The 24,072-nt window shown below is 38.1% G+C and overlaps 1 protein-coding gene and 1 long non-coding RNA gene across 11 annotated transcripts in view; one reads left to right on the top strand and one right to left on the bottom strand.

The window, feature by feature from the left end:
- The window catches only part of TLCD4 (TLC domain containing 4), a 111,601-nt gene extending 103,725 nt beyond the window's left edge, over nt 1-7,876 (top strand). For all 10 annotated transcript variants that reach the window (XM_071075731.1, XM_071075801.1, XM_071075668.1 and 7 more), the window contains one exon: nt 7,101-7,876. In XM_071075731.1, the coding sequence (XP_070931832.1) occupies nt 7,101-7,419 (319 nt within the window). In that variant the 3' untranslated portion in view covers nt 7,420-7,876. The remainder of the gene's footprint in view (nt 1-7,100) is intronic.
- LOC105485427 (uncharacterized) overlaps nt 1-24,072 on the bottom strand; it is a 143,811-nt gene that overhangs the window by 93,775 nt on the left and 25,964 nt on the right. Inside the window, exon 3 of the long non-coding RNA XR_011611281.1 lies at nt 20,554-20,591. This is a non-coding gene — a long non-coding RNA (uncharacterized lncRNA). The remainder of the gene's footprint in view (nt 1-20,553; nt 20,592-24,072) is intronic.

The following is a 24,072-nucleotide window of genomic DNA, read 5'->3' as shown; positions in this document are numbered from 1 at the left end:
TCTTGGACTCACAATATCTCGACCCCACAGCTTTCCCAAGGCTCTCTCAAACTTCTGACTCTCAAGTCCTTTAAAACTCAACAAACCAGTGCCATCAAGGATCAATTATTTGTCCCTGTCCTCTTTCCTCACTTTTTTTTCTGTACCTGCAGATAGCCCTCCATCCTCTTTCCAAATGTGAATTAGAGCAAATAATTCCTAGTTTTTACACTTTTTCTAGTTTTTACACAATTTTTAGGGAGTGCAATACCTCCACACAGTTAACTCCCAGTAAACTTAATGGGAAGGTTCAAGTTCCTTTAGAAGGGTAGGAGGAGGAATAATTGCTAAATGACCAAAGTTAGGATTTCCTCTCTGGAGTCAAGGGAGGATTGTATTAATAAATACATACATTTTGCTGTCTTTTTTGCCTGTTTTAGTAATAACAGTAAATGGTGGGTAAAAGAAAGTGTTGTTCTCCTTCTTTCCTTCCTTCCCACATGCGTGTTTTCCTCCCTTCCCCTCTTTCTTCTCAGATTCAGTACTGACTTTCACAAACTGTTAGTCTTTATTTGCTAGAAGGAAAGAATGTTCTAATTAGGTAAGAAGAGGTGGATTCCAACAAAATAAGTGATCTTTCTGCCATGGAAGAGGAAGGTAAGGAGGACAGTTATGTAAATATTATTTCACCTTGAATTGATATTTAGGGTCTTTCCTTTGAAAGAAACTGGTTTAAAGACCAGGCACTGGTTAGATGGAAAAACTGGCAGAAGCTAACACTATGGTTATGGGGAAGCTATGGGTGACCACTTTCTTTTGTAGAGTTGCAGTCATATCATATTGGGTTTGGGAGTGGAGTAAGAATGTCTGTGAATATGTCTGACTTCCCTTTCAAAAAATTGGCAGAGAAGAGAAGCGGTGGAGGGGAGGTTTTTGGATTAGGAGGAATTGAGCATGTTGGTAAAAGAAGAAAGAATCAATTTATAGAAGGGGAACTTGATAGAGCAAGGGAAAGCAGGGTAGTTCATTGAGTAAATCCTAGAAGGTGAGGACTCTTCTGTGAGTTGAAAGGTAAAGGGGCCTGAGAAGAATTTTTGAGATCTTGGGGTCAGAGTGGAAGGAATTCATGGTTGATGGACTCTAATGCAGTTGACTCCCGAACAACATGGGTTTGAACTGTATGAGTCACTGACACATGGAGTTTTTTCAATAAAATTTGCACTAAGTGTGCCTGCCTTTCCTCCAACTTCTTCACCTCTTCCACCCTGCCACCCCTGTGACAGCAGGACCAACTCCTCCTTTTACTCAAGGCTAGTTAACGTGAAGACGACAAGAGTGAACACCTTTACAAAGATCCACTTTCACTTAATAGTACATATATTTTCTTTTCTTTATGATTTTCCTTTCTATAGAAAATAATGTTTTTCTCTAGCTTACTGTATTGTAAGAATATAGTATATGATGCAAATAACATAAAATAATGTTAATTGACTTTTATGTTATTGGTAAGGCTTCTGGTCAACAATCAGCTACTAATAGATAAATGTGAGCAAGTCAAAAGTCAAGGAATTTTCAACTGCATGGGAAGTCAGCACCCCTAACCCTGGCATTGCTCAAGAATTAACTGTGTCTCAGTAATAGAAGGAACCAGATACTCTGATGGGATTGAGAGACGAAAGTGAATGAGGAAGGGAATTGACTTGAATGGCAGGACATGTTTGGAAGCAACTATATGGGAACTATGGAGTTAAATGAAAGGATTGTCAAGCCAATTTGAGAATTCTGCTGAAGTTCAAATCTTTTAAAATTATATTTGTGCCATTTATCTTAATATGTCAAGATTGGTGGGTAATTATATTTATTGAATTTACAGTATGGGGGAGTTCTTACTCTGTGTCATGGCAGCTTCATAGTACAAAGGAGGTACTATCATTTATCTTCATTTATAGAGAGAAAACAAACATAGAGGTTAATAGCAGAGAGAGCTAAGACCACACAGTTACTCCATGGCAGAACCAGGCTTTCAACCCAGGCAGCCTGACTGCAGAGCACCCTACGTACTCTTCACATCATTTTGTATTGCCTAAGGAAAGCTGGCTTGATGAAACACTGGAGATCAGCAGAGTGGGTGAGATAGATTAAGTGGCAAGAGAACGGAGGGTGCTGATGTGTGTTCTGAAGTTAACTTGGAGTTTGGATTAGGTAGGAAAGGAAGTGAAAGTATGGAGGCTGATAGAGATTTGAGGATTTGAAGGTCAAAGAAGTAGTTTAGGTGAGATTGGGTAAAGAGACATATGGAAGGCTTATGATTAGAGAGGAATGGGTTCGTTGAGGTATAATATTTCTTGAGTAATTCCAAGGCTGCCATGTAGTCAAAGAAATGAATGGCTGAAGGAGAAGGGAGGTCTTTGGAGAAGAGAAGGCTGGAGGATCAGAGACCTGGATTAGAATGTGGATGTCATTGCTTTAGTGGTGGTTTTCCTGTTTGCAATATTATTTCATTAATTTAGCCATTGCTATCTAAATAGTCTCTCTTAATTGTCTTGGATAATTTAGCTCTTTTATCCTACATAAACTTATAAAACATAATACATCTCTTATCCTATATAAATTATTTGATATTTTAATCACTCAAAAATATTTTCAGGCTTTTTAACTATTAATTTTTAGTTTCTTATGTTGAACAATTTTAGCTTAATCATGACTAATTCAGTTAAATTGAATATTAAGATACATGGATGTTTTACTGCTTTTGCAATTTGATTTCTAAAATGATGTAAAATTAGGCAAGGCAGTTTTTTTAAGAAAGCAAAAGTGGAATAGAGCGAACGTTTGCTGAACTTTTTAAAAAACTTTTTATCTTTAGAATAGTTTTATATTTACAGAAAAATCAGAAGGCTGATACAGAGGGTCCCCATGTACCCCACACCCCGCTTTCCCTATTGTTAGCATCATAGATCAGTAGGGTGCAGTTGTTACAGTTAGCGAACCAACGTGAATATCTTATTGTTAACTGAAGTCCATACTTTGTGTGGATTTCTTTCGTTTTTGCCCAGTGCCCCTTTTTGTCCCAGGATCCCTTCCAGAATGCCACACTACATTTAGTTTCATGTCTGCTTAGGCTACTGTTGACTGTGATCGTTTCTCAGATGTCCCCTGTCTTTGGTGACCTTGATGGTTTTGAGGAGTACTGATCAGGTGTGCTGATGTGTGTTCTGAAGTTAACTTGGAGTTTGGATTAGGTAGGAAAGGAAGTGAAAGCATGGAGACTGTCCCTCAATTTGGGTTTGTCTGATGTTTTTCTCGTGATTACACTGGGGCTGTGGGGTTTGGGGAGGAAGACCACCGAGGGACAGTGCCATTCTCATCACATATATTAGGACTGCATGCTGTGAACATGATTTAATCATTGTTGATGTTAAGCTTGTTCACCTGAGGTAGTGTTTGTCCGGTTTCTCCATTTTAAAGTTATTCCTTACACCTGCCCTTCCCCTACCCCTTCTATACTGTACACTTTGGAAGGAAGTCACTCTGTGTATTACTTTGCTGGGGCTGCCATAAAAAATGCCACAGTCTGGGTGACTTAACAGAAATGTGTTTTTGCACAGTGTTGGAAGCTGGAAGTCCAGGATCAAGGTGCCTGCAGGGTTGGTTCCTGGTGAGGCGCCTCTCCTTTTCTTGCAGAAGGCAACTTCTCTCTATGTCCTCACATGGCCTCTTCACTGTGTGTGCATGGAGGGAGAGAGGGAGAACTTTGGTCTTTCTCTTCTTTTAAGGGCACTGGTCCTATTGGATTGGGCCTGACCCTTGTGACTTTATTTAACCTTAATTGCCTTCTTAAAGGACCTATCTCAAAATACAGTCACTTTGGGGCTTTAGGGCTTCAACATAAGAATTTAGTGGGAAACAGTTCAATACATTACACTATACACAGCTCACACTTGAAGAGTAGGGGTTTATGCTTTACCTCATTGAAGGTGTGTTTTCTACATAAATTATTTGCAGTTATTCAGAACAGATTTGTTTCTTCTCCCCTATTCATTTATATCAATATTGATTTCTGGATATTTATACTTTAGGTTATAATCCAGTACAACATTATTTATTTTGTTGCTCATATTGTGAGTTTTGGACTTGGAGAGCTCATTTGGTTGGTTTCTGTGTTCCTTTGACATAAAGATACATCATTTTGTTTTTTGAGCACTTTCTTGCTCTCTGGCCCTAAATGATACTCTAACAGGTTCATATTGTATATTGTGTATTCTGTGTTCCCAGCCCTCAAATCAGGTATTTCTCAAGGAGCCCTAGTTTCTCTCATGGAGAGTGGTATTAGAAGCCAACATGTGGATGCCATGTGTGCTTACTGTTACTGAGGCATCATGGTTTCTATGGGCTCCTAGCTGACAGAACCTGGAAATATGCTGACCTGTGTGTATACGTGTATCTATAATTATTTCTGTATGTACGCATTTATATCAAGCTAAAATAGCTCACTGTTTCCAAATCTAATCCAGTATCTCATGCCAAAAATCTAGCCTCTTCTTGCTCGTCTGAAACTTTTCACTCCAACAATGAGAAACCTGGTTCCCACTATTTTTCATCAAACAAATCTATTTATTTGTTCAGTCCTGATATACATGTATAATGGTTTCAGAATTGTCAGCCATTTTTGCCATGAGCTAGAGTACATTGCCTGTACACAGTTTCTTTTGCCTTTGTCTTATTGTCTCCATTCATCTTTGAAGTCACTTAGGTCAGCACCTCTTTCTACCTTAGTCCTTTCAGGGATGTTATATCATACATTTGTAACAGTTAAGATTCATTTGTCACTGTTGGCATTGCATCCTGGCATCCCCCAACCTCCTGATTGTTTAAAATTTTGCATACATCAGGTTCACTTTTAGTGCACTTCTGTGGGTTTTGGTAAGTGCATAATGTCATGTATCCAACACTATAGTGTTATGCATAACAGTTTCACCACCCTAAAATATCCCTTATTTTACCTACTCAATCCCCTTCTACTCTTTCCGAAACACTGGAAACCACTGCTCTGCTTTCTGTCTTGATACTTTTGCTTTTTCTAGAATGTCTACAAATGGAATCATACAGTATACAGGATTTTCAGAATGGTTTCATTTACTTAGCACTTTAGATTCATTCGTGCTATTATATGAATTGATAGTTTATTTGTATTGCTAAGTAGTATTCCACTGTATGGATATACTACAATGTTTGTCCATCTTGATGGCTTGTAGTTGTTGGCAGTTATGAATAAAGCTGGTGTAAACATGTATGCAGCTTTTGTGTGGACATACATCTTTTAATCAGTGGAAAAATACCTAGGAATGTGATTGCTGGTTTGTGTACTATGAATATGTTTAGTTTTATGCCTGCTAAACTGTCTTCTAAAGTGGTTGTACCATTTTGCATTCCTAGCAGCAATGAGTGAGTGTTCTTCTTGTTCCACACCCTTGCCAGCAATTGTTATTGTCCATTTTTTGGGATTTTAGCTATTTTAATAGGTGTATAGTATAGTATCTTGTTGCTAAAATTTGCTCTCTCTCTTTCTTTCTTTCTTTCCTTTCTTCCTTCCCTTCCCTCCCCTCCCCTCCACTCCCCCTCCACTCCACTCCTTTCTTTCTTTCCTTTCTTTCCTTTCTTTCTTTCTCTCTCTCATCTTGAGATGGAGTCTCACTCTTGTTGCCCAGGCTGGAGTGCAATGGCACGATTTCAGCTCACTGCAACCTCTGCCTCCCAGGTTCAAGAGATTCTCCTGCCTCAGCCTCTCAAGTATCTGGAATTATAGACATGCGCCACCACACCCAGCTAATTTTGTATTTTTAGTAGAGATGGGGTTTCGCCATTTTGGCCACACTGGTTTCTTTTCTTTTCTTTTCTTTTCTTTTTTTTTTTTTTTTTTTGAGATGGAGTCTCACTCTGTCACCCAGGCTGGAGTGCAGTGGTGTGATCTTGGCTCATTGCAACCTCTGCCTCCTGGGTTCAAGCAGTTCTCTGCCTCAGCCTCTGAGTAGCTGGGATTACAGGTGCCTGCCACCACGCCTGGCTAATTTTTGTATTTTTAGTAGAGACGGGGTTTCACCATCTTGGCCAGGCTGGTCTTGAACTCCTGACCTGATGATCCACCTGCTTCAGCCTCCCAGAGTGCTGGGATTACAGGCGTAAGCCACTGCACCCAACTGACCATGATGGTTTCAAACCCCTGACCTCAGGTGATCCACCCGCCTCGGCCTCCCAAAGTGCTGGGATTACAGGTGTGAGCCACTGAAATTTGCACTTTCTAATGACAATAGTGAACATCTTTTTATACGCTTATTTTTCATCTGTATATATTTTCTGATGAGATGTTTGTTATGCTTTTTTACCAGTGTTTTAATTGGGTTGTTTCTTATCGTTGACTTTTAAGAATTCTTTATGTACTTTGTATACATGTACTTTATCATACATGTATATTTTAAATATGTTTTCCTAGTGTGTGGTTGTCTTTTCTTTAACAGTGTCTTTCACAGAGCAAGTTTTAATTTTAATGAAGTCCAACTTACCAACTTTTTCTTCCATGGATGATGCTTTTGGTGTTGTATCTAAAATATCACCACCAAATGCAAGATCATGCAGGTTTTTTCCCCTGTTTTCTTACGGAAGTTTTATAGTTTTGCATTTTACATTTAGGTCTTTGATCCATTTTGAGTTAATTTTTGTGTAAGGTGTGAGATCTCTGTTTAACTTCATTTTTCTCCATGTGGATATACAGTTTTGCACAGCTTGTTGAAAAGACTTTCTTCCTCCCTGAATTACCTTTATGCTTTTGTCAAAAATCAGTTGAGTATATTTGTGTGGGTCTATTTCTGAGCTCTCTTTTCTCTTCCATTGGTTTATTGATTCTTTCACCAACACCATGCTGACTTGATTACTGTCGCTTTATAGTAAGTCTTGGAAATGGGTAGTGTGAGTCCTCCAACTTTTTTCTTTTTCAGCATTGTGTATGCTATTCTAGGCCCTTTGCTCCTCCTTCACTGAATTTTAAAATTTAAAAACTAAAATAAAAATGGTTAAATCCTCAGAGAGGCAGTGTAAATGTGATGTTTCTTTAATTCATTTTTCAGGTGGTTCTTTGAAGCTCTGAAGTATCCCAAGTTTTCTAAAGCTATCGTTATCAATGGAATACTCATGACAGTAGTATTCTTCATCGTGCGGATTGCCTCAATGCTTCCTCATTATGGCTTCATGTATTCCGTGTATGGAACAGAACCCTACAAAAGGCTTGGAGTTTTAATCCAGTTATCCTGGGTCATTAGTTGTGTTGTTTTGGATGTGATGAATGTCATGTGGATGATCAAAATTTCAAAAGGTTGCATCAAAGTCATCTCTCACATCAAACAAGAGAAAGCCAAAAATAGTCTTCAGAATGGAAAACTTGATTAAAGGAGTGCTACCGATAAGCAAACTTGGTTACTACCCAGTATTATATCTGCTGATAGGGTGAATTCTTGGCATGTTCTTGTGTATCTTTATTAATTATAATTGTTATTCAGGATTTCAGTGTCATTTTTTTTAACCTTTAGAAAAGAGAAGGCCGGGCACGGTGGCTCATGCCTGTAATCCCAGCACTTTGGGAGGCCAAGGTGGGTGGATCACTGAGGTCAGGAGTTCGAGACTAGCTTGGCCAACATGGTGAAACCCCATCTTTACTAAAAACACAAAAAAATTAGCTGGGCGTGGTGGTTGGCGCCTGTAATCCTAGCTACTTGGGAGGCTGAGGCAGGAGAATCGCTTGAATCTGGGAGATGGAGGTTGCAGTGAGCTGAGATTGTGCCACTGCACTCCAGCCTGAGTGACACAGCAAGACTCCGTCTCAAAAAAAAAAAATAAAAAAAAGAAAGTAAAATTAAAATTAAGTTTTCATCCCAAGATGTCTTTTCTGCCTTTCTTTTGCCTTATTTATAAGCATGGATAAAAATCTTAAAGGTTTAAATAAAAATGATCAATATAATGGTGAATCTTTTGAGAAATCTCTTAACTGCATTAGTATTTTTCTCTGTGAAAGATGACTATGATAATCTGGTACAAATGGTTTTATGTCACCAATTTTGCTGAAAGAATGGGAACTGCTTTTAAATCTGTAAATAGCTCTTAACATTTGTTGTATGCACTCTTTTCTTACTATGGCTGTCAACACTTGTGTAGGGTTTAATTTCTAAATTGTTGGCATGTTCTCTTTCTCAGGCTATTCAGAAGTAACATTTTTTATTTCAGACATGCAGTCACCTATTAATGATGAAATATTTTACCACTTTGGGAATATTTAATTAGTTTAGTCATGGAGAATATGCCCCACATTTTAAGATTTCTCAAATATCACTGTCTTATTTCTATTTTAGCATTTATCAAATTATTGCTTTTTTTATTTTATAGTAAGGCTTAAGACAGATTATAGACCTCCTTAAGAGATGAATTTCTTCTTCTAAAAATGCATGTCGATAGAGGACTATTTAGGCTAATAGGAGGAATCATTAAGAAAAAAAGCTTTATTATCCCTATCTGCTTTCCTTGCATTTTTTCTGTGAAAAATATTTTCTGTTTGCAAAATCTTCCCTGAGTTCTGAACCCAGCGCCATCGGTACCAAAGTCTTATGCAATATGCATTTATTATGCTCCTGAAATAGGCCTCTTCTTGATGAGACCCAAACTATTACAAAAAATCAGTGTTCATATTTTACTCACAATTCATACCCATGCTTGCTTAGTCGGCATTTTAATGCTTTGAATTTCTATCTTAAAGCACAGAAAAACAAGAAGGTAATTTAATCCAAGTATTCTATCATCAAAATTATTGTCTGATTATATGAAGATAGATGACTGGCGACTCTGGTTGTGTGTGTATGTGTTTTGCTTTTACTTTGATTCTTGCAATCCAAATATAGAATTATATATTTATCTATTATTGCCTTTATTTATTTTTTAAGCACTTGAGCTTAATGATTATTCTTACCTGAGAAAGGAAGAAATTTAATTCTACCAGTGATGAATACTTGAAATTAATTGAACTCATGCCAAAAGATGTAATCCATGCAGTTTCGTGGTTTGAAGGAGAATGTTTGACTCACTTTCATTGTTCATGCTAGCTGAATATAATCAAGACTTTTGATTTGATTTGATTATTCAATGCAGATAGAGCCTGATAAGTTTTAGAACATTTAAAGAAGATTGAAATCTCAGTCAATAACTAAGTGATAAAATGAAATTGATTGACTTATACTAGGTACATTTATTTTTGAAAGAATTAATGTAAAATAATAGTTATTTTTAAAGCAGCTAATATTACACTGATAATTTGTTGCTAAATTTAATGCTGTCAACACCATAGGTGCTTAAATATGTACTGGTTAACTAGAGGGGGCTAGGAAAGCAAGTGATTTTATCTTGTTCTTACCTTTTTGCAGGAAAAGTGGCTTTAAAAAATTTACATAATAAAAATATTTTGGAAATTCTTTCTTTTAGAAAGATACCTTGAGATAAATATTTTTTGACTCTGGATATTTCTCTAGTTCTGAACACAGATTTTAAACCCACTATCAAAATGAAGACAGTATAAAGCTATAATATTAGTGAGTCTCTGTGTAGCAGTTTGTTTTTATAGTTACTATTCCATGCTTAAAACTTCATTCTTACTTTCATTAATGTTACCCTTCACTGGTATAGCCACTCACTAAATAAGTATATTTAAAATATCAAAATTTTGAACTAAAGTTTGTGATTCCCTTATTCAGCAATCCTTATCTTATGCTGGCTGCATGACAGTTAATTCAACATCCAGATTAAATACCCTAAAGTAGCTTCTACATATTTCCTCATACAACAGACATGGAATGGAAGTGCCACTAGAAACTGCCCTGCTACTTTAAGTCTGACCTTTGCAGGAGGTACACTTTGCTGTTCTATGATTGTATTCACCTACCTAAAATACAAATGAAGACGGAACATATCATTTACTACACGATGAATTTTTCATTTATTAAATGAAAAACGTTTGCTAGACATTTTAAATATTCAGTATTTTGACTACACAGATTAAGTGATTCTATCAGGCATTCTGATATTTAACAACTCTATTAAAATATTTATAGAAAAATAAAAGCAAATTGATAAAAATTTTTGAGCAATTCTATTTTTGTAGAAAAAAATATGACAACCTGTAATTATAAAGATGTTTTTTGAATGTGTAGTATCCTAGACAATAAAAGTTCTTGTGAAACTTAACAATGAATGAAAACCAACTAATAGCATGCAAGATCATAGATCCTGCATTAAATTTTTATTTGTGAAAATTTGAAAATTATGAGCTTTAACTTACAAAGTTTGCCTTCTTAGGTCTAAAGTCTTTTAAAGGATTATTTGCATTTATGTAAAACTCAAAATGAAGTTATATATGAGTGCAAAGAAATTAACTTCTGCTCAAATATGTGTTGATACCCTACAGTAAGTTGAATTAAATTTTTATCCCAACTGTTTGATTTTGTTATTTCATGGATTAGCCTTATGTTAAGTGAAATAATAGTTATGTTGTAACCACCCCTAAGAGTGACTCTCATATATTATGGATGACCCAGGACTGTCTTAAAGGTCTAGTTTTAAAAACTGCCTAGTTTGTAAGTATTTGAATCCAGTTTCTTTTCTAAATTTTAATAATTTGACTCAAAATTTTTGCTACAGGGTCAACTTTTAAATTGTATACTTCCTCTGAGGCACACTGGGCATTTGGAGAATGGTTCTTCACTGGTGTTGAGAGCCAGGTTTACTATTGGTTGCACCATCTGTTATCAGGCATGCAGAAACATTTTTCTTCTGGAGAAACAGAGGAGAAAGTGTTGTTACAGTGTACATGTTTTGTCTGTGTCATTTTTTAAGGGAAATAAACATGTTCCAAAAGATGCTGTTAAAATAAATATTTGAACACGTTTTCTGTTTCTAGGCTGCTCTTAATTCCAAACATTTAAATAAATGTGCATTTGAATGGCTTTAAGTGGTTTAGTCTATTAGCTGAAATGGAATAGTTCATGTATTGACATCATCAATAATACTTCATAAAAGTTTGTGTATTTTTATGTGTTTGGATTCCATAAGAAGTTGAACTTAGATAATTTATCAAGAGTAGCACAGTGTTTCTCAGGTGCAAGCCGGCATACAGTGAGACCCTTCCTGTGTCTCTGGATGCACATAGACCTTCCCAACCTTAAACACAGCTCCTTGAAATACATTAAAGCTACTGAAAGTGAGCTCTGATGCAAAACACATGTGAGGTGTATAGGAAAATGAAAAGCTAGAGGATCTGGAGTTAGAGGAGGCATTGAGAGTGCTTTTCCCTTAAATGCTGTGATAGTCCTCCCTCGATCTAGAAGTTTTCTCTTTGAATCCTTCCATCTCTTTCTCCTGATACCCCAGATGACTTCATCAGCATCTCCCTCTTTTATGCTAACACCTTTCACTGTCAACTTTTGAGACCTCCCCAGGTATCTGTAAGCTTCCCAGTCTCTTATGGCAAATTTAAAAGTTTACAAATAGGTTCTCTCATTGAAAAAAAGCATTGTAGTCAAGTTTAAAGTGGAGCTCAGACAAATCATGACTTATTAAGAGACTACAGGAAGCCATTCAGCATTTAATACCTGTTTAAAACATGAGGCAAAGCTAATAATGTTATGGTTTTATTAAGAGACATCTGTCATCTCTCTCTTTCTTAAACTGGTTTAACAATCAGAGCTTTGTAATGTGTTTCAGCTGAAGATTTATTATAGGCTTGTAAATTATCTAAATGTTCTTTTTAGACCCCATGACAGGAGCACAGAGGAATTGTTATGAGAGGGTAGGTGCTGGCTTGTGGCAAAATTATTTTAGAGTCCTGCTCGTTAGGGAAAACTTTGCTATTAGGGTAATGTTTCTTTGAAATTTACCAGCAACTGCATTACTTGGTGTTTTCCAAAGTACAACATCCAAGGACTTGAACCCTACCCCTTTCTAGGCCACACTAGGCCGGCTTCTAGTTTTGATAATAATTCATACCTTTATTGGAATATATTTTGGATAGCAGTGAAGAATTGAAAGCAGCTCCTAAAGATTGGTTTGTTTGCATTGAAAATGTTTACACTTATTCACTCTAAGCAGTGGACACATCAGGCCCTATACATAAGACCAAAACCAGAAATATTTCTAAATCTCAAAGATTTATAAGTACAGTACCTCTGGCTGAAAACTCGTTAAACATCCTCTGTATATTTTTTCTTTATATCTTTATGTAATTCTTTCTGTAATTAAGTGTACATTAGGGTTATTTGCTACTTTACAAGCCTAAAGGTATAGCTGTATATAGAATGTGCTCTATGTTTTTCTGTTTTCTGTTTGGTTTGTTTCTGGTATGACTGTGTCTACTTTTTACTTAAGGAACTTTGTGTAGATAATACTCTCACTAACTTGTAAATAGGGTAAGTTATGAGATTTTTTGGTATTAGAATTTGTAATAATAATGACTTTTAGATTTTATTTGAAAAAGCTACTTGGAAAGCAGTAAATAGAGCTATAGTGATATATATAGATACATAGATATATACTTTTTTTCTGAGAATGTATAATATATAATTGTCAAAGATTTTTAGAAGTCTGTCAAAATATACTTAATATTATTTTGAGAACATACCTTCTAATTTATTTCCATAAGGCTGAAGAACTTTTATTTACAAAATGTAAGACTAGATAATTTATGAATCAGTGTTACTAGGACTTATCAGTACTTAAAATAGCAACTTAGCATTCTTTATTTTGTTTCCTGGTTGTTTTATTTGGAGGGATAATAAATGTCTAAGTTATTTCCATTAAAATTTTGAAATGTTTGTGTACTTTATGTGTGCCATTTTAAAGTATATGCAAGTTCTAAGCAATAATCTGCATGTTATACAAGGTTGACATACTTTGTCATGAAATTTTTAGTTAACATTTTAAGAATGATAAAATGAACACCCTGTAAATCACCCCCCTCTCCCCTTCCCCTCCATGAAAACCTTGGGATTTTCTTGTGCTAGAACACTACCACAATGTGGTGCAAAGCTTTGTATTTTGTGGAAAAAAAAAATAAAATCACAATTATTTAGTGCAAAAGTTTGTCTGCAAGGTGTATACTTTAATAGTAATTAATGAATAGATTAATGATAAAATTATATTCTGCAAATCAAATAATCTCTTCTAGCACCTTAATCCTAAAGGTAAATTTTTATTCCTCAGGATCCTGGTGGAGCTTGCTTATTTCCTTCCCTCCCTTTCTCCCCACTGAGGTCCCAGCTTGGTAGCAGACCAGCAGGAGTTGCAAACATTTTAGTCATGCTTGTTAATGAAAGGAATGGTGCTGTCTAATCGATATGTTCTTTTAGATTAAGTAAAACTTTGGCAGTTGTGTTTTTAATCTCCTTACCTTTGTCCCTAGGGCCTCTCATGTGGTCTCTAGTGCTTTTTGCCAAGTGTCTTGGCTGGAATTCCTACCTTCTCAAATTGCCTGTGGTCTTAATCCTGCATCTTGGTTTGAGAATATCCAGCAGGTCAGGAAGCAGAGCACTAATTAAATAGAATACTGAAGAGGTTTGGCCTATGGAAAGTACCATGAATCATGCTTCAGAACATGCCTAAAATGTTGTGTCCAGACTGGCAAAGGAACAGCTGAATTTCAGAATGAAAATAGCAGTCACAGCTGTCAGTGGAGATAGGCCACAGGTGATATTACAAGTATTCAGAGCTACTAGAAGCAAGTGTAAATGGGGTCTCTGTCACACCTCAGGCCGTTTCAAACATGATCCATGTTTTGTTCTTCTATCCTCTGGTCTTTTTCTAAAAGTCTACTTACTGCTTTCCCTCCTTTTTGATGGTCCTTCAGCATGCACAAAACAAGTGATTTGACAAATTTGTAACTGTTCCCTATGCTAGTAACTGGTCTTCTGACAGATGTTCCTAGATGCTTCCCCCAAATTGGACTCTTCATCTAAGGGTGGTACACACCACCCTCTGCTTGAGTAGCTGTGCCCATTGTCATTTTTGGCACAGTGCTCCTAGATCCTCCCTGCCATTGCTACGTAGTCCCTTTCTCTTTTCACCTACCTCCAACTAAATTCAATTACCATATCTAGTCTTGTCATCTTACCAGATCATGGATTATTTCAGCAGAAATTACCTGTGGAGAACTTCCGAAAGGGACTTGTACAGAAAAGGAAAGGCAATAGGGATGATAGGCTGGATGATGGGCTGTATTTCTGTTGAGGATAAAAGATGGAAAGATGGAAATTTGGGAAGAATGACACCAAGGAAAGAGGAAGGGACTTCAGAGAACAGAAAAAAATAAGAAAATGTTATGTTTATATACATTGCATTTTGGGTGACAGGAACTTATCAGGGAAAAAAATGAATATAGTAAAATTCCTATACATGGTATCAAGAGTATAAGAAGTTACAACTTTTCTCAGAGACAGGCATGGTAGCACGTGCCTGTAGTCCCTGTTACTTGGGGAGGCTGAGGTGGGAGCATCACTTGAGCCCAGGAGTTTCAGTTCAGCCTGAGCTACATAGCAAGACCCTGTCGCTAAGGAAAAAGAAAAGTTTTATGACTTTTCTGTGTTAAAATGGAATACATACATATTCATTATATATGCTTCTCTAGATGTATGTAGGTGGGTACATACATATATAAAGTACATATATACACATATGTAAATACATATATAAAGTACACTGTTGTGGACAGAAAGGATGTATGAATGGATGAGGTACAAGAGGGTAGAATTTTGTTTGAATTGTCAATTAGAAAAGAGCAATTTGGAAAGAGTGAGGTGCCCGAAAGCCTACAGCAACCATGAAGAAGCATCTTAATCTGAGTCTTAGTTTTGTTATCTGTAAAATAATCTCTGACGTTCCTTCCAACTCTCCCATCCTATTAGCAAGAGCTTTAGTTTGAAACGAGGCAATTAGGAAGGAACAGGTGTAGCTTTGAAGGCTTAGTAATATGATTTAAATGACATTCAAGGAAGATTCTCAGTGTCAAATTAGATGAATGAGAGTACAGAAGAGGTTAAGCGATGGAGAAACTGGCCAAGGACCTGCAATGTAGTTAATCCTGATGGCTGGCCTGGGACAAGGAAGATAAATAAAGACGCTGACCTGATAAATATCAGACAGAGAGGTGAAGGGATTTAGAAAAACAACCTAACTCAGGAATAAGGCTGTGGAATGGAGAGGGGACAGATGCCACTGGGTTGTGATGTCAGAATGTGGGGAGCTGCAGTCATTTGCCATGAATGATAAAAGAGAAGGCATAGTAATTGGAAGAGTGGTAGAGCCTGTGACAGACTTTTAACATAATGCCAGTGTTGTGTGGAGTTTCTCCCAGAGAGCATCTGGAAGAAAAAGAAAGCTCTCTCCAAGCACCACACAGTTGTGGTTTTCATGACTTTTCAGATTTCTGATGCAATGTCTTGCCTTGATGCCTTGCATGTGGATATTTCAGGTTCCTGAGTGGTCACTGACCCAGGTTTCCTCACCACCCTTTCAGGTTCCAATGAGCTGACCCCATGATTCATTGTTCCCCATGGGGTCAGCTCAGCCCTGTCAAGTCAAGGAGCTTGAGAAAGGTCCAGAGATGATAGTAAGAGGCCTAAAGAATAAGGCCCTTCTCTGAAGTCCTCTAGCTAGAGGTTACTGTGGAGTGGGGAGACCCCAGCCTTGCAGTGGGATTGGCTCCCTGCATGAGGTGGTCTGTGGATGGTGCAAGAAAGGGCAGAAGCTCAAAGGGTGGAGCAGAAGCAGCTGTGGATCCTGGAGCAGGGATGGAGGCTGCAGGGACTGTGTTAGGCTCCCAGTTTCAGTTTATGAATTCAGAGGGGAAATGGAGAGGCACTTTGAAACATTCTCTCTTGGACAACCATGCTATTTTTTTGTTTGTTTTTGTTGAGTCAGGGTCTCACTCTGTCTCCCAGGCTGGAGTTGACTGGCGCAGTCTCGGCTCACTGCAATCTCCGCTTCCTGGGTTCATGCAATTCTCCTGCCTCAACCAACAAGTAGCTGGAACTACAGGCGCGCGCCACCACACCCAGCTAATTTTTGTTATTTTTAGTAGAGATGGGGCTTTGTCATGTTGGCCAGTCTGGTCTCAAACTCCTGCCCTCAAGTGATCTGCTGGCCTCGGCCTCCCAAAATGCTGGGACTACAGGTGTGAGCCACTGTGCCTGGCCCCATGCAGTCTTTTAATTGGCCTTCAAATCCACACTCTCCCCTCCATCCTACATGCTACCTTTGAAGTCATCACTTTAGAATCCATCTGAAATTTTTGTCACAGTCCTGCTCAAAACTTCCAGTACTCCACTCCCAAGTCTAAATTCCTTAAGCCAGATCTAAGGTTCTTGATGATATCTATGGCCCTACCCTATCTAAATCAACCTCACAGTACCCCTGAAAGTTCTCCCAGAAGAGTGCCACTGTTGCCCCCATGCTCATCCAGCTCCAGGCACTTGCATTTGCTGTGATTTGGCCTAGAGGCCCTTTCTTTCTGATCTACGTTCTATTCATCCTCAAGACCATATAGTAAGGGAATTTATTCTTATTTTTTTTTACTAAAAATGTAACAAAAATGTTCAGATAGAGTTGAGAGAAAAAAGCCCTCATTAAATTATGTTAACATTTACTGAGTACTTGTTAAATTATCATATGAATTCCTGGAACAACCAGGATAAACAAACTCATTCTTGATTGGCAACCTGGATCTCAGAACTTCCTGTCCTGTATAAGTGGGGCCACGGCCAAGCTGCTGTGTTTTCTCTCAGCTGAGAGGTCAAAGAAATTAGTTCCTCCCACCCCCATTGAATGGGGCAACTAGTCGGTGCAGAGCCCACTACAGGCTTTAGAACAGACTTTGATGTTTTGGATAACACATAGAAAATCTTTTCATCTGGGACTCTAGAAACTTGGATTCCAGTTCTGGCCCTATTACCTCCTAGTAAGCGTTTTAGGCAAGTGCTGTCACCTTACTGGCTTTTGTTTTTTGATCTGGAAAGTGAGAAGTTGAACTGGTTGAATTGAAGGCCACTTTTCTTTCAGATTCCATCATTCAGTAATTATGGGCTGGGCATGGTGGCTCATGTCTGTAATACCAGCACTTTGGGAGGCTGAGGCGGGCGAATTGCCTGAGCTCAGGAGTTCGCGACCAGCCTGGGCAACACGGTGAAACCCTGTCTCTAGTAAAACACAAGAAATTAGCCAGGTGTGGCATCATGCGCCTGTAATCCCAGCTATTCGGGAGGCTGAGGCAGGAGAATTGCTTGAACCCAGGAGGCAGAGGTTGCAGTGAGCCGATATCACACCACTGCATTCCAGCCTGGGCAACAGAGTGAGACTCCATCTCAAAACAACAACAACAACAACAACGAAAATGGTAATTAGAATCAAGGTTAGGGCATGTAGCCCAGGGTATGGTAGGGTATGAGCAAATTCCTATCAGACAGCAATTCCAGAATACTAGTTTCAAGGTGTAAGTTTTTGGAGGTGGTCTAAATTCCAATTTTGATTGTGACTGTATGCCCTTGAATGAGGCCACTTGTTTATGACTCCATCTGCCTCACTTGCAAGAGGAGACAGTATCAGTTGCAATCAATGAACCTAGCCAAAAAGGCTAAGTATAAATATCTGCTGAGTGCTTCAACATTCTTAGGGGAAAGAGATAAAGTTTTAATGATGTACTTTCCCACTGTACTTGCAGCCAAGTTGAATTTTGTAATATTCTTCCTGGTTTTAATCTTTAAAAGATGTAAACATTTTCATCATGGTATCCAAATATAGAACTCAGTTTCTTTGTTTCCCACAATTAAATATAATAATCAGAAAGGAAAATAGATGATTAACAGAAATGTAAATGGTAAGTTATTTAGTCCCCTCTCACCAAGACCAGTCTGAATCCTCTATTGTGAGAAGCCAGTCCATCACTAATGGGTCAATTACCTTGATTGACTCAGTGTTAGGACTTGCCATGAGTTCAGGACTTTCTATAACACTTCTGTGTTCTTTGTGACTCTAGGTGTACGCTGCTGGGATTATTTGGTGGGCTTTGTGGAGAGTCAAGGCCAGGATGAAATCAGATGGGGACATTATTATGACAATGTTTATTGTCTGTGACTTTGCTGGTATACTTGTTTCCTGCAACATTATTGGTCTTTAGCTGATTGGTGATCATTATCTGTAGTAGATCCATTCCTGATTTTTACAACTGACTCTCTGAGGTGGCAGTTCGCAACCTTTTTGGCACCAGGGACCAATTTTGTGGAAGAAAATTTTTCCATGGGACAGGGTAGGGAGGATGGTTTCAGGATGAAACTGTTCCACCTGAGATCATCAGGCATTAGATTCTCATAAGGAGCATGCAGCCTAAATCCCTCGCGTGTGCAGTTCACAGTAGGGTTGGTGCTCACATTAGAATCTAATGCCCTGCTGATCCGACAGGAGACGGAGCTCAAGTGATAATGCTCATTGGCCCACCGCTCATCTCCTGCTGTGTGGTCCAGTTCCCAACAGGCCACAAACTGGCCTGGTGTTTGGGGACCCCTGTTCTAAGGCACCATATCATGAAGGAAAGTAAGACATCTGCATGCTCTAGGGAAAAATGTAGATGATTCCTAAGCTCTGTAGTAAGCAAAACTAAATACTAATTAGGATTTATATTCTAAAGAATGGAGTGAGAAAATAGATGTAATAGTATTGTAATTTTTTTCTTTAAAAATTACTACTCTAAATGAAAACATATGACTTTGAACCATTCTTTTTCTTTTTTTTTTTTTTTTAAATGGAGTCTTACTCTGTCACCCAGGCTGGAGTGCAGTGGCATGATCTTGGCTCACTGCAACCTCCACCTCCCGGGTTCAAGTGATTCTTGTGCCTCAGCCTCCCGAGTAGCTGGGATTACAGGCATCCACCACCACGCCCGATAAATTTTTGTATTTTTAGTAGAGACGGGGTTTCACCGTGTTGGCCAGGCTGGTGTTGAACTCCTGACCTCAGGTGATTCACCCGCGTTGGCCTCCCAAAATGCTGGGATTACAGGTGTGAGCAACCACACCTGGTCTGAACCATTTTTTTAAAAAAAGGAATCTAAGCTGTTTATTTAAGAAGTGAAGCCAGAAGTCTACATTCCATTGTCTACCCCTTTCATGACTTTCTAGCCATTAGCTTCAACTCCTAAATATCCTTACCCTAGATCAAACCAAATGTTTACATTTTCTACGCTTAACCCAGGTAACAGAGACCTGCTGGAACATTATTCAACTCTGTGTATTGGGGCCACCACAAATTCAAGATCTCGTTCACTTAATTAAAAAAAAAAAAAAAATTAACACTCTAGGTACCAGGCACCATGTAAGGGAAAGGGTATAAACGGTAAACAAAACTGTCAGGGTCTTTGCCCACAGGGAGCTTAGATTCTGAAAGGGAACAGAGGTGGCAATTAACTGAATGTTTGTATCAGAGAGATCCCTCACTCCTCTGCGCTGTGGGGTTACAGTGAGAAGACAGCTGTCTGTGAACCAGGAAGTGAGTCCTCAGACAACAGATTGGCCGGAGGTTTGATGTTGGACTTGTCAACCTCCAGAACTGCAAAAAATTTCTGTTACTTATTTCTATTATTTATGAGCACCCACTTGATGATAGTTTATGATAGCAGCCCAAACGGATTAAGACAGAGATAAGGAACAAGGGAAAGCAAATCAGGTGATTCTGTGTAGCGTGTGTCTTTCATCTTCAACCCGTAGGTCTGGCATAGTGTTTCACATTTAGTACGTCATCAGACAGGAAGTCAATCAAAAAATATTGATTCAATAATAAAAAATAAAAAGTAAATAATATTTATTCAGTATGCACTATTTACCAGGCTTTATTTTAGGCTCTGAATATTTATCAGTGAAGGAGGCAGACAAGGAAGACTTTGCTCTCTTAGAACTTAAATACTGTAGCAAAGAGAGATGGGGAGTAAAGATGTCTGAAAAAAGAAATAAACATAATTCCATATAATAATAAGTAACATGAAATAAATAGAAGAAAATGGAAATTGGGGACGTTTTCAACAGGTTACTTTGTGGAGATGTCACTCGTGCTAAGACCAGGCAGAAGGCATCTGCAAGTATTGTGAAGAACAATCTATGCAGAGGAAATAGCAAGTACAGTGTCCTGGAGGTGGGGAGACTGGTGTGTTCAGTGAAAAGCAGGTAGTGTGACTGCAGCATGAGTGAGGAGGATGAGAGATGAAGATGTGGTCGGAGAGGAAGGAGGCATAAGACTATGCTGGGTCGTTAGGCCATTGTAAAGTATTTGGCTTCTTATTGTGCCAAGAATAAACATTCCAGGTTTTAAGCAGTCCAAGTGAGAAATGATGTGGGCCTAAATCTAGGGTTTCAAACATTTTTTTCCATAATCCAAAGGAGGAAACATATTTTGTGTGGTGACTCCACCCATAAATATATATACATAAGCAAAAATTTAATGAGACAATACCCTTACCGTGAATGACGCCCTCTGAATTTTTCTGTTCTCTTTCACTGTAAAAGAAAGAAATGCTGGTTGTCACCCACAAAACTGATTTGATAACTCAGCAATGAGTGGCAATTTACAGTTTGTAAAACATTGGTTCACACTGAAGTGGTGACAGTAGAGATGAAGGGAAATGGGTGGATTCAGGATATATTTTACAGGTAGAGTTGACAGTAGTTATTGATGAACTGCTTACAGGAAAGTGAGGGAAAAGGCTTGATAAATGATGACTTTTTTATGATTTTGGCTTGAATAGATGGGAGAATGGTGATCCTAAGATAGGGAAAACTAAGGAAGAAGCAGGTTTGAAGGAAGAGATGGAGGAGAAATCAAGAAATCTTTTCTAAACACTTTTTAAAAATCTGATTATATATGTTATTATGCATACAGATTTGTAATATTAATTGCTCAAATTACAAGCCAACTATAAAAAACCTTTTTATATAGACTCTTAAATACATCTTAAACGTTATTTTTATTTTCATCATAGAGATACAAATTGCCTCCTGGAATAAAAGAGAAAGAAATGTGATCCATGGTCTTGCCACACAAATATGACAATGCTTAGTTGTTTGATGTCTTCTTAATGTAACTTTTTCTATGCATAATTCTTTAATCATTACCTAAGCATTTATAAAACTAACTCATTAGGACTGGGATCATATAAACACTGTCCTAGTCTGTTTGTTTGGACTTCTATAACAAAATAACTTTCTACTGAGTAGTTTATAAACCACAGAAATTTACTTCTCACAGTTCTGGAGGTTGGGAAGTCCAAGATTACGGACTGGCAGATTCACTGTCTGGTGAAGACCTGCTTCCAGGTTTCATATCCTGGTTTATTAAAGATATCTTCTTATTGCATCCTCATATGGCAGAAGGGGTGGATGAACCTCCTTGGGCCTATTTGATAAGAGCAGTAATCTTATTCATGAGGTCTTCTCCCTCATCACTTCCCAAAGGCCCTATTTCTTAATCCCATCCTACCAACCTCGTAGGGTAGAATTTCAACATATGAATTTTTTGGGGGGACACTGACATTCAGACCGTAGCAAGCAGTTTAGAGATGATCGGATCTGGAGATAGTGAAGTTAATAATCATTGATGCTTAATAGGTAACTTAATTTTTTAAATAATAAAGTGATTTTAATGGGGAACTGAATAATTTAATCAAATGTTTTTCAAACTTTAAAAATCCATGCAAATAACATCAACATTTCCAACCAGTTTTGGATATGTGCCCATACTTGTACATATGAACACCATATACAGTCCTTCAACATCCATCCTTATCCCCACTGAGAATCATGAATACATTTTTTTTTCATTTTTCAAATATATAAAAAATGATGAAATATGCCTGTACAAACTACATGTCCCCTTTCTGGTCCCTTTCACGCTTCTTCTGATGCATCTTTTTACAGCCTACCCCATGATCTCATTCCTTGATGACCAGTGATTTCATCAAGCCCGGCTGGCCTTTACTTTTACATATAGCGAAGCTTATTTCACAGTTCTGAGAAGAGTGTTAGAGACTGTGTGTGTACTAATCTGAAATCCACATAACCAGTTTCTTTTTATATTTCAATGCTTATTGGGCACTTTGTATGAAGTATTGTTGTAGGTTTTATATAAACAAATATGAGAAAGAACATGAGGCCTGCCCTCAAGGAGTTTATAATCTAGGCTTGTTGCCAAGCAACTTTAAAAAGATAACCTTTTTATTTTAGAGCAGTTTTAAAGTTACAGAAAAATTGTGAAGCTAGTGCAGAGTGCCAGTATACCCCATATACCCTCAGTTTCTCCTTTGGTTAACATCTTAGGTTTGTTTGGTGTATAACTTTATAGTCAGTTTAAATCATACAACCTACAGAATTTTGAATTCTGACCTTTTCACTTTACAATGTATCATAAGCATTGTTTCCATTTAAAATGAATATTAATGCTAGCCAGATACTCTAGATATTACCTTTGCCAGCCACCTCATTTTTCAGATGAGGAAACTGAGGCACAGAGAGGTCTTAAGTGTTTTGGTTAAAACCAGAATATGGAATAAAACCGTACTTGCAGGCAGCTGTCTCAGGTCTCTGAATGTCACATGTTGCTGCTTCTCATCTACCAGAGAGAAGATATGAGGATGTAGGGACTGCTACTTCTCCACTCAACCAACCAACATTTACTGGGTACACACTGAGGATCAGCGATTGTGCTGGTGGTAGGGAAACAGCATGGAGCTGGCCAGTCCCCCTCCTCAAGGAGCTTCATTGTAAATGTCTGGGAGGTGAGATCACAAAACAAAAGGACATTGAGTTACCGTTTTACTGTGGTGAGGTGTCAAGGGCAGAGTGTACTGGGGAATGGGAGTGGAATAATTTCAGAGGGTTGGAGTGGTGGACTGAATAATAGCCCCCAAAGATGTCCATGTCCTAATCCCTGGAATCTGTGAATATGTTACTTTACGTGGCAAAAAGGACCCTGAAGATGTGATTAAGGATCTTCATGATCTTGGACTATCCAGGATGACCCAGTGTAATCACAAGAGTCCTTATAAGGGAAGGAGGGAGGCAGGAGAGTCAGAGGAGATGTGGCTGGAGATGCAGCTGTCAGTTTGATGGGATTGTTGGCTGGAGGCCAGGCCAGGGAACAAGAAACGTGGGCAGCCTCTACAGGCTGGGAAAGGCAAGACGCAGATTCTCTGCGAGAGCTTCGAGAAGGAATGCAGCCCTGCCAGCGCTTTGATTTTGGTCCATAAGACCCATTCTGGACCTCAGACCTCCAGAACGATGAGAGAACCAATTTGTGTTGTTTGAAGCCACTAAATTTGTGGTAATTTGTTACAGCAGAAATAGGAAACTAGTGAGCTGGCTCTGTAGAGACTACTTTTTATGAAAAGAAAGACATGGTATTTAGATATTGTAGGAGTATAGAATGTTAGACTTAAAGGTTCATCTCTGCTCTATCTAATCCAATAGCTTCATTTTTTTAGTTGAAATTAATGATGAAAAAAGTATCTGCCAAACTTTTTCTTATTTAAACTGATTAGGTTACTTTTGTTTTGAAACTATATATGTAGCAGCATGATTCATGATAGCCCCAAACTGGAAACAGCCCAAATATCATCAATAATAGAGTAGAAAAAGAAATTGTTATATATTTCTTCAATATTACATAGCAACGAGAATGTATGAACTACAGTTACATGCAGTAATGTTGATGAATTGCTTGAACTCATGTCATTGTTGCTGGAAAGAAGCTGGATACAAAAGAGTTAATACCATATGATTCCATTTACATAAAGTTCAAAAATAGGCAAAACTAATCTATGATATTAAAAGTTCCTTGGATAGGGGTGGAGGCTAAGTAAGGACTGGGAGAGGGCAGAACGGAGACCTTTGGGACACTGGCAATGTTGTGTTTCTTGATCTGTGCTGGATATATGGGTGGGTTCACTTTGTGAAAATTCATATTAATTGTACAAACTTCTGCATG

This window comes from Macaca nemestrina, chromosome 1 (assembly GCF_043159975.1).
Source record: "Macaca nemestrina isolate mMacNem1 chromosome 1, mMacNem.hap1, whole genome shotgun sequence".
NCBI classification, from domain to species: domain Eukaryota; kingdom Metazoa; phylum Chordata; class Mammalia; order Primates; family Cercopithecidae; genus Macaca; species Macaca nemestrina.
This window is presented reverse-complemented; position numbering and strand designations above follow the sequence as displayed.